The 11,110-nt window shown below is 28.0% G+C and overlaps 1 protein-coding gene and 1 long non-coding RNA gene across 2 annotated transcripts in view; both read left to right on the plus strand.

The window, feature by feature from the left end:
* Positions 5,864–11,110, plus strand: part of LOC110262517 — a 20,571-nt gene continuing 15,324 nt past the window's right edge. The window contains exon 1 of the long non-coding RNA XR_002347142.1: positions 5,864–5,938. This is a non-coding gene — a long non-coding RNA (uncharacterized LOC110262517). The remainder of the gene's footprint in view (positions 5,939–11,110) is intronic.
* Positions 7,707–10,052, plus strand: LOC107642076 (cell division cycle-associated protein 7). Its single transcript, XM_016345396.2, has 7 exons — positions 7,707–8,049; positions 8,116–8,311; positions 8,458–8,528; positions 8,616–8,693; positions 9,348–9,435; positions 9,713–9,768; positions 9,885–10,052. The coding sequence occupies exons 1-7, from the start codon at positions 7,806–7,808 to the stop codon at positions 9,956–9,958; spliced, it is 807 nt and encodes a 268-aa protein (XP_016200882.1). The 5' UTR covers positions 7,707–7,805; the 3' UTR covers positions 9,959–10,052.

Here is an 11,110-nt window from a genome sequence, read left to right on the forward strand (position 1 = left end):
CTGAGCACGGGGTCATACACTAGTTTATCTAACATTGGGAAAGTTCACATATTGAGTTAAGTGTATATTTTCGATTAGATATTTCGTGGCATCGAAAGTGTTGTATAACATTATTCTTTTCCGCTCTTAATTATGTAGCTGAAGATAGAATTCATAAAAAATCTTAAGAAGAAAATGTATTTTATATGAGAGAAACAAAAATGTGAAGTGCGAGAATAAAGAAAATTATCCTCAGGTTAACCAGCATAGGGAAGAAAGTGCTAATTTGTCAGCCACCACATACTTCTTGTTTGGAGGCATGTATTGCGACCATAACTTCTTCACGCGTAATTCGTTCTACGTCAGTATCTTCTTTTAGTAAAGGGCTAGTCGATTTAGTATTTTTTGCATGATAAGCGTTACTCAATTTAGTATATAAAATTATTCTAATAAATATAAATTAAGTTAACATAAATAATCATAATTAAAAATAAAATAATAAATAAATGTATCACAAACCTAAATGTGGCTGAAAAGAGAATTTAGAAAAAATCTTAGAAAGAAAGTATATTTTTTTAGAGGGATGCAAAAATAATGAATTGCGAGAAGAAAGAGAATTCTCCTCGCGGAAATAAGAGCGTTAATACATTTACGGTTAATTTTGTGCATTTGAAGTTTATATTTATTCTCCAAATTATCTATTTTGTGCTTGTATTACTGTCATACAAGACATTCTGTTAATTATTAACTTTGGCCTCATAGTGAGACTATATTGAAGTTAAATGAAACTTTTTTAGATTCAAATAGGACACTTTAAATCTTAAGAACTAAAATAGAATTATGTCCAAATTTAGAGGACCGATTTAATACTTTATCCTATTTTTAATTATAGGAACTTATTTGGCCATCTGAATTATGAGTAAGTTCAAAATCATTGATACATTTTTTAAAAGAAAAGATCAAGGGAATGAAGATACTTCTACTATTACTACTTCAATACTTGAGGGGTCATCAAATTTCATTATTTCAAGTTCTCCATTGAATAGCTCAAAGCATCCACGACTTCTTTCTAATCAACTGAATATTTTTCATTTGGAAAGAGATCCTGAAATGCGATTCAATGATTTGGAAGTTTCCTCCAAATCAAAGAGATGAAATTTGTTGGACTTATGTTAAAGTTGGGCCAAATCAACCAATTCTTGATAACTATCCGTTTTCTAATGATAAAAAACAGTCGCTTTCAAACTTCATGGTTTAAATTGTTTCCATCTTGGTTAGAATATTTTATAGAAGATAATGCCATATATTATTTTCCTTATTTTCTTTTTACTAAGAAACTTTCGATCAACACAAATTCAAATATTTTTATTGAGAATGATTTCAAAAATTTGAAGAAAATAAATAATGAAAAAAATGTGCTCTTTTGAATCATCTTGGAAATGTCCCAACTCATTCTATCATAAGGCGCTAAAATCATGTGATGATTTGATGAAACAATCACAGTATATCGACAGACTTTTTTATAAGCAAACATCAAAAGAGATTGAAAATAATCGAATTCGACTAGGAGTATCTATAGATTGCATTAGATGGTTGAGTGGTTGACATTTCAAAGTTGCATCTACAAAAGACAGGATGAAAGCCAAAGTTCAAGCAACAGAGGTAATTTTTTGGAAATGTTAAAATTTTTGGAATCTTGCAATGAACGAGTGAAAAAGAATATTTTAAAAAATTCTCTAAAATATGGCAAGTATACTTCAAATGATGTCAAAAAAAAAATTCTACATGTTCTTGTGCAATAACTTTAAAAAAAGAATTGATTTCTATCCTTTTTCATTATAATCTCCAAGTTAAAAATATTAGGAATCAAATGTATGATGGTGCTAGCAACAAGCGGGGTGCAAGTTTTGTTTCTTAAAAATTCTCCACGAGCATATTATGTACATTATTTTGCTCATAGGTTACAATTAGCATTGGTTGCAACTTCAAAAAATGTATTTCAGAATCATGAATTTTTTACTCAATTAAACTCTATTGTCACTATTGTTAGTGCTTCTTCAAAAAGACATAATCAAATATAAGAAGTTCAAGCAATTGAAAATGCAGACTTGGTTGCTCAAAATGAATTAGAAACAGGTAAAGATGCGAATCAAGTAAACACTTTATAAAGAGTTGGGGATACTCGATGAATCTCTCACTTTAATTCTATTTGCAGTTTGGTAAAAATGTTCACTGCTACCAATATTGTTTTCAATATTATTATTGAAGAAGGAACAACTTATGTACAACGAGGTGAGACTTATAATGTTAGTAAAATATTATTGTCATTTGAATTTTTTTCACTTTATACTTGACGAAAGAGATTATAGGAATCACTAATGTTTTTTGCCAAGCACTGTAACAAAAATCTCAAGATATTCTTAATGTAATGCATATTATTTCTACATCGAAATTACTTCTTCAACAATTGAGAGATAGTGGATAGTGCATTTTTCTTGCAAATATTAATTATTTTTGTGATAAGCATGAAATTGAAGTCCCTAATATGAGTGCACAATATGTTTTTGGAAGAGGTTGATCTCGTCAACCAAATGTGAAAGTTGAGCATCATTATTGAATGGATATATTTTTGGCAACAATTGACTCTCAGATACAAGAGTTGAATAGTAGATTTAATGAGTAAACAGTAGAGCTTTTTATTTTGAGTTGTGCTTTGGATCTTAAAGACAATTTCAAATCATTTAACATTGAAGAAATTAGCAAGTTAGCAGAGAAGTTTATTCTCTTGACTTTCCTTCTAATGAGTTAAATATTTTGAAATCTCAGTTGCAATATTTTCATCATGATATACCAAATTATTTGAAAGACGTTGGCACACTTTTTGAATTATGCCACAAGTTGAGACTAAAAAATCAAGAATTTATCACATGGTTGATAGATTAGTATGTCTTATTTTGACTCTATTAGTGTATACAACAACAACAAAAAGAGCTTTTTTAGTAATGAAAATTTTTAAGACAAAATTCCGAAATAAGATAACCGATGAATTTCTTACAGATAATCATCTATACAAAAAAGGAATTAGCAGCTATTTTTGACACAAGTTCAATGATAAATTATTTTAAAAATAAAAAAATGTCAAATAACCTTTTCATGATACAAAATTGTAAATAATTAATAAATAAATTAATTATAATAATTACTGAAATAAATAATTTAAAAAATATTTACCAAAATAAATACTTCTCTCTTATCTTATTTACACTGTAAATGAGATAAGACAGGTTGAAGCGACACATGTATATCTCGTTTACAATGTATTTTAAATTTTTTTTAAATAATAAAAAATCTATACCATTATATAAAGCCAATACCAGAGTTTGGTGTCCAATTTTTATGGACACCATTTGTCCTCAAATAATTCATTTTACAAATTAAATTTATGGACAAAATAGTAATAATATATTTTTGTTTATAATTAAAAAAAAGTCATTAACCCATTAAATAACTGCTGCAATCGTGAGGAAATTAAATAACTGCTCCACTTATAAATATTTCTCACTGTTGTCGATCATTTTTTCTGCATCTTGCTATCTTTTGGTTCTGACATGCATTTACTAAGAAAGGGATACCTGCAAATCATCGCGAGAGGATTTGACAAGGAAGTTGATACAATTTCTATGCCAATTCCATTGCCAAATACAAGTACTTTTTGAAAAATAATAATAGACGTCATGATAATACAAGTGATTGGTATTTTATATTTACGGTTTATTTTATTTTTGAGTACTAATTTTTAATTTTTTAAACAAAATTCAAAAGACAAGTACTCTTTATCTTATTCTATTTTTACATCTAAAGTTGTATTTTTTTTTGTATAATTATAGATCGAGCACTACTACTCAAATATATTCTATAGTACTAAAATTTATCAATATTTTTTTTGCATTGTTTGATACGTGTTATCAAAGTCTATGTTTATTAATTGATACGTATTATTAAAGTCTATGTTTATAATTTCTTAAACTATCTAAATTATTAATTATGTAGAGCATTGAATTTGACATTTATTTATAAAGAGTACTAAAATTGACCTTTACTAATTTTTTAAATTATTGCAAAAAGATTAATTAATTTAATATTATTCATTGTCATATGATTGGCATATAAAAGATGTAAAAAAATTTATACTTACCAATGGTAGAATGAAAAATCTCTACGTATATTTTGTTAATTTTTTTCTTTATTTTTAATATATTTTATATTAAAAAATATTATTTTTTATTGGATAATATTATTTTTTATTAATTACATTTAAATGTCTTAAAGATAAGAACTGTGTTATATATTTTTAGTTATTTCAACTTTCATGATTATTTCGTTCTCTTTATTTTTCTATGTCATAGGCCAAGTAAGTTTTAATTTATTATTTTTCTTATATATATATTCTATTTTAAAAATTATTTTATTTTTTTAGGTTTTCTAATATGTTTTATTGTATTTTTCTTTTACTTTAAAAATTTTATAGTCTGAAGATCTTCTCTTAAACGATTCTAACTATATGATCAAGGAAGAAGTTCAAGATAACAAGTTTAAATTTTGGTAATTTATTGAGTCTAATTGAAATAAACACATTGAAATATAATAAACAGAATCGTTAATGCAACATTTATTAATGAATAATTACTAAAAAAAATATTATCTATACCAATATATGATGTGATATGGAATTGTGGTATCCAATTTTTTCTTTTCTTCTTATTTTATCCCAATTTTCTTTTTATTAAAAATTGGCTTTATCCTATGACAGGACTTAAAAACAGATTTCAATAAAAAAAACTGCTACTACGTACTCAATTCTTTTTATTTTATTTTATTTTTTTAAAAACTGGCTTTAACCCACGACAGATCTAAAACTGATTCACTTTCAACCCACGACACGACAGAATTTAAAGTTGATTCACTTTCAATAAAAAAAAAACTATTAATACGTACTCAATTTAAATACCGATTCACTTTCAATAACAAAAACTTCTGCGCCTTCAATCGTACTTTACTCAAGAGAGTTAAATATCTGTTTCACTTTCAATCATGCTCTTGCAATCATTCTTTTTCTTTGTGTCTTGCTACCTTATGTTCTGACAAATATAATTGAAAAATTCAACGAATCAGCAATCATATTATATCAACTAATATAATTCCTATTCCAAATCCATTGTCAAGTACATAATTAACTACAATTAGACAAATGGTAAGAGCCACCCATCATCATCATCATCATCATTTTGTTTCAGGTACTGCAATCTTAACGGACAAAATACTCATCATATTGTTAATTTATCAGAATAAATTAAAAAAATAAATTTAAAAATGTCACAAATTAATGGACGATATTCAAACTTTGAAAAAAATCAATGAAAAAAATATAATAGAAGAATATTATTTTTAAAATATTCTCTGTTTCAGAATAAAATTAAACAAATTTAAAATAATTAAAATCATCTTTATACGCGATATAAAAGTTAACTTTAATCATGATAACTAATTTTACTCTTATGAATTCAAATTATGCTTATTATCTGTATTGCTCCTTAAAAATATAGGTCTGGAATCACATTATAATGAAGTTGTTCAAGTAAAAGATGTGGTGATGTCCTAACTGGTTAGTACCCTATATATTCAAAACATGTAATAACGTTGTTTTAAGTCATTTTGCCTGTACATTAAATCTTAATATAGAAGATTAACAAAATTAATTAACTTAATTTACGCAATTTGATTTGGTTTCTGAGAACTAATTTTTAATTCTTTTAAGATAATCTAAAACATATTAAGTTTGTATTTTTTTTTTTGTATTAGTGTAGGTCGAGACAGACACCACTGTTACTAATTCAATGCCTCAATCAATCTCTTATAATGAACCAGTTACAAACAATACTAAAAGCCATGCAAATATGAAGTTAGTACTCACTTACTCTACTTATATTTTTAATATTTTATCTTCATCGCATAATATTCATTTAAAATATTTTTTGTATTGAATAAATTAAGAGGTTTGATATTGTGCACTACTATATAAAATACCTAATGTTAAACAAAATTATGAATTCTATAATAAAAAAAATAAAACAAATAATTAACAAATACTATAAATTTTAAATAGGCAATACATTCATAAGACTAATAATAACAATAACTTTGTAAAAAAATTTGGTAGCAACATATATCTTTTAAAATTAAATAGTAAAATTAGAAAAGATCTACCTTAGACACAAAATAACAACTATTGTAAAATAGTACAAAAATATGTCTTATTTTATCTCATGTATTTATTAATGTATTGTATAAATTATATGGATCCTTTTTATTATAGAATTTTTATCCAATTAAAAATTTAATAGATAGTAAAATTTGGTCATGGCAAAATGTGTTCTAATTTTTTAAAAAATATCAAAATACTATATTAAATATTATAAGTCAATAGGTAACTAAACTAAAAATCCTCAAATTAAAAATATAGATAACATTGTATATATTTTTATGAGTTATCGGACAAATTTTTATTGAATAACTAATTTAAGTACAAACTAAAAAAATGTTACTACAAATATTTATTTAATATTATTTAATGACAATAACCGTAATACACATAACATCATTTAGTGATGAAAAATAAATCTTAATTAAATTACAGTAACTAAATAATAAGTCCTTGATGATAAAAAAATTATCAAATTAAAATTTAATAATGTATGAAATATAACATAAACACAAAAAAAAAACAAAATAAAGTACAATGAATAAACTAATTTTCACTAAATATTTTCGCAATTTTAACGGATAAAAACTTCATCATATCGTTATTTTGTCATAATAAATTTAAAAAATTAAATTAAAAATATTATAAATTAATAGACGACAGTCAAAATTTTTAAAGAAATACAATAGAAGCATTATCATTCTGAAAATACTTTTTGTATATTTTAGAATAGTTGAGAATAAAAATTTACTCTATCGAATATTTCACCTCATATATTACCTAAAACTTTAAACTATGACGATTTTATATTACCTCTTTATTGTGTAGTTTTATAATTTAACATTTTAAAGTGTTTTATAGTAATTTTAATTTCAACAAAATATGATATAAATAAGATCACGTCAATATTAAAATAAAAAAATATTTATCTAATAAATTTGATAAGTAAATAATATATTAACAGAAAAATAAAATTAATTTCTTAAAAACAATAGAAAAGCGGCTGAACAGGCACGTTAGTGCCTGTTGAGCCTCTAGTATTAATAATATCAATAATCCAAACTTTTAGTATGCAATTAGTATATAAAAAAGTTGGTAGAAGAGATTATCATGGACAGTGGGAGATAATGTGAGAAATACGTGGATAATAGGAGATAACGTAAAAGATAACCGTTTCAATTTTCTTCCCACTATCTCCATCAACATCTCCTAACAATTGACAAACGGTTATCTCATATTTTTGTGTTTTATTTATCGTGCATCCACCTCACTCTTCCTATATTTTCATTTTAATCTATTCTACTAACCTTTTTATATACTAATTGCATGTTAAAAATTTGGATTATTGATATTATTAAATTATTACCTTTATTTAATTTATAAAAATAAAAAACCCCAACTTACATGTTAATTAAAAATTAATGATAATAAATTAATCGATTAGTGGGGGGAGGTGTGAGAAAGTAGTGATTTTCCCGCTAAGTAGAAATGGCAGAGAAGATTTGAAATGTGGGGTGAAAGTGAAAAAGTAAGGTTGGGGAAGTGAGAAAGAAAAGCAAGGGTGATAATGGGGAAGAAGGCAGCAAGAGCAAGCGAGTACGAGAATGTTCGAAACGCTCGCATGTTAGAGAACCAAGCTCGCCTGGAGTCTCTTGGGCTTCTCAAAACCGTTTCAGAGCTCAGAAAGCATCACAACTCTCCAAAACCGAAACCAAAGAAACCCAACCAAAAGAAGCTCTTCGCTCTCACACCATTGCGCCGCTCTCAAAGACTCAATCGCACTAACACTCTCCCACCCTCCCCGAAACAAGGTAGTTTTATTTGATGCATCTGTCTTTACTCTTTCTCCAATCACTCAATTGTTATTATTGTGACAGAGAAGGAGGAAACTGAAATCGATCGGGAAGAGAAAGAAGAGGAGGGGGAGGAGTTTAGGCCTGCGAATGCACCTTTTGTTAAAATAAGTATTGAACAGCTTCAGATTCTAGAAGAAGCTTCTCCGAGGCGCTGCAATCGGAACGGCAGAGGCAGTATCTACAATCCCACTTTGGGGATATGCTGCCATTTCTGCAGGTATTCAAATTCCAGATCACTATTCTCTGATTATCAAATTTAGGGATTTTAAACAAACTATGTATAACGCATAACCCTAATCACAAAACATTAGCTACTTGTTTCTGCTGATTTCTCTAGAATCTTCTATGATGACTTAAATGCAGGCAAAAGACACTCTGCAGTGAAGAAGATTGCCAAAGATGTGGCAATTTTGATGTGGATGAGCCATGTCTAGGTAAGATTTAGCATGGTGTTTTAATTTGTATTTTTTTTCTTCTACGATGCTTTTAACTTAGAAATTTGGTAACGTACTCCCTTTCAGGGAAGACTGATTGTTCTGTCTGTCACTCTAGCCATGGTGTTTTCTGCAGAGCATGTCTCAAGGTTCGATATGGTGAAGGTAAGTTACAAGTTGTTAATCTAAAAATAAGGCAGCAAAACTGCCTTTTTGAATTAAACTTGCATTAATAGAAATGTTGCATTTCTTTTAATTGTGCTTCAAATACTATATTGTAGTTTAGGGTCTTCCTTCTAGTAGTTATGTACCATCTTTAAGGTTAATGTTCAAAATGGTTCCTAAAAGATCATGTGCGGGTATTTGGTTTCAAAAGTCAGACACTTTAAATTGGTTCTTGAAAGTTACAACAGTGAATTAAATCGGTCTTTCTGTTAGATAGACAAATGATATGTCACAAAATGATTTATGCCACATGTCATTATCTACTTAAGGGAAGGACCAATCCAACTTACCATTATATCTTTCAAAAGATCAATTTGAAATGTCTGATCTTTTGAGGACGGAATTGATTCACGCATGACTTTTCTGGACCATTTTCACTATTAACCCACCATCTTCTCTGAAGTCTCATGCCTGTATCATGTTATGAAATGACAATCGAACTTTTGGATCATTTGGTCATAATATGAACTATCTTTGCTAAATGTTAAGCTATTTAATCGGGAGGTAAATGAAATGATACATTATAGGCTTTTAACTTATATGAAGTGCTTTCTTGTTGATAGTCTGAAACTGTTCACTATATTTCTGAATTAGAAATGGAGGAAGTGAGAAAGAACAAGGATTGGATGTGCCCACATTGCGTAGAAGAAAAAGGAATAAACCCTTTCTGGGTATGCAACAGGTAGAGCTTCTGAATGCATGCAGAATGCGGATAGCTTGTATAACTAATGGAAGAGAATATTTTAATCCAAGTTTTGTTATTTGTATATATGGTATGCGGGGGATTTCGCCTACTCACATTGTTCAACATTCGATGAGATTTACACTCCATCTAATGCTGAATCAATATGCAAGTTGGTATGGTGTCTCACGCATCAAATGTCACGTAACATTTTTCTTTTGATCCGATTTATGATGCTGTTTCTTTTTAACCATAATTGGTTTATAACTGTATATAGCTCAATTTGCCTGAGGAAACGGAAGATAGCTCCAACCGGTTTAGCAATATATAGAGGTTTGTCTTCATCTTTAAATCTACCTTTATGTTGTAATTGCTGTTCCTTTGTTGATGATATCTTTGTTTTTGTTCTTGTTTGTCTTTCTTCTCATCTTTGATTGACTGAAATAAAGCTCGGGAAATGGGATACAAATCAGTGGCACATCTACTAATGGAAGAACTAAAAAGTGGAAAGCACAAAATATAAGGGATTCCCATGTAACGTTCGTATGTATTACGTAAGCAACAATTATTAGTTTTTCTATGTATCCTAGTAGAAAATTTGACATGATCATGTTAAAGGGTAAAGACCAGAGACACCTTTGATTTCGTTTTGCGTAGTCTTCTGTTGTTTTACTAAACAAGTCCATTATACGCGTCACTTTAGACTTAAGAGTCTATCCATTCAAAAGATAACATAGATAACATGGTCTCTAATTCTAGTTGTCATGAGAAAATGTGCCTCTCTGTCAAGTTACCTGTCAAATTCTAAAGAAAATTGCATTTTTAGCAGTCTAATTTGTACAATAATGTCAGGTGAATTTTTTCTTCAATCAAGTTTCCAACCAAATTTCCGTAAAATGATGTCATATATTATTCAGAGTACCATGGATTGATTTAAGTTAGAGTTAATTGAGGCTGATTTTTTTTGATATGGAAATGATTATAGTGTTATGCAATGAAATAGAGGCGCAACTTACGTTTTTCATTTTTCATCATTTTATATTTTATTGTTTTTGAAAGTAAACAAAATGCAACTTGTGTTTTTCAGCATACAGCATTTTAAATCTTTTGGTTTTTGATAAAAGCAAAAAACGCAGGTTGCGTTTGTTAGGTGGAATTTTTTAAATTTTTTTTGAAAGTAAAACGCAGGTTGCATTTGTTAGATGAACTTATTTAATTTTTTTTGGATGGAGTAAAACGTAGGTTGTGTTTTATTTGGGCTGAAAGGTTTTTTAAAATTCTGCAAAATGCAATATAAATTGCTAACGCAACTAATTGTAACTCGTACCTCGCTTCTGCTCCCTCACATGTACTTCCATTTTTCTTTCTTTCATGTATCTTGTACTTGTGAGATTTTTTGGGTATTAGAAGGGTAAAAAAAGTGAGATTATAGAAGGTGAAACATGTGGGTTTTTGGCCTCCATCGTTCCACCAAGACACTTAAGAGTGCAGAATGACCTCTCATTTTGCTTATTTACGAAACGTGTTGAAATCCAATTAATGCTAGTGTCGTCACAACTCTCTCGTTAAAGGTATCCGACAGATCAAGTTTTCTAGACAACAAATTTTTAATCGCCTGCAAAAAATAAAATAATAAATATTCATATTACTTCATAATTATTAATAATTTTTTTAA

This window comes from Arachis ipaensis, chromosome B05, assembly GCF_000816755.2.
Source record: "Arachis ipaensis cultivar K30076 chromosome B05, Araip1.1, whole genome shotgun sequence".
NCBI classification, from domain to species: Eukaryota; Viridiplantae; Streptophyta; class Magnoliopsida; order Fabales; family Fabaceae; genus Arachis; species Arachis ipaensis.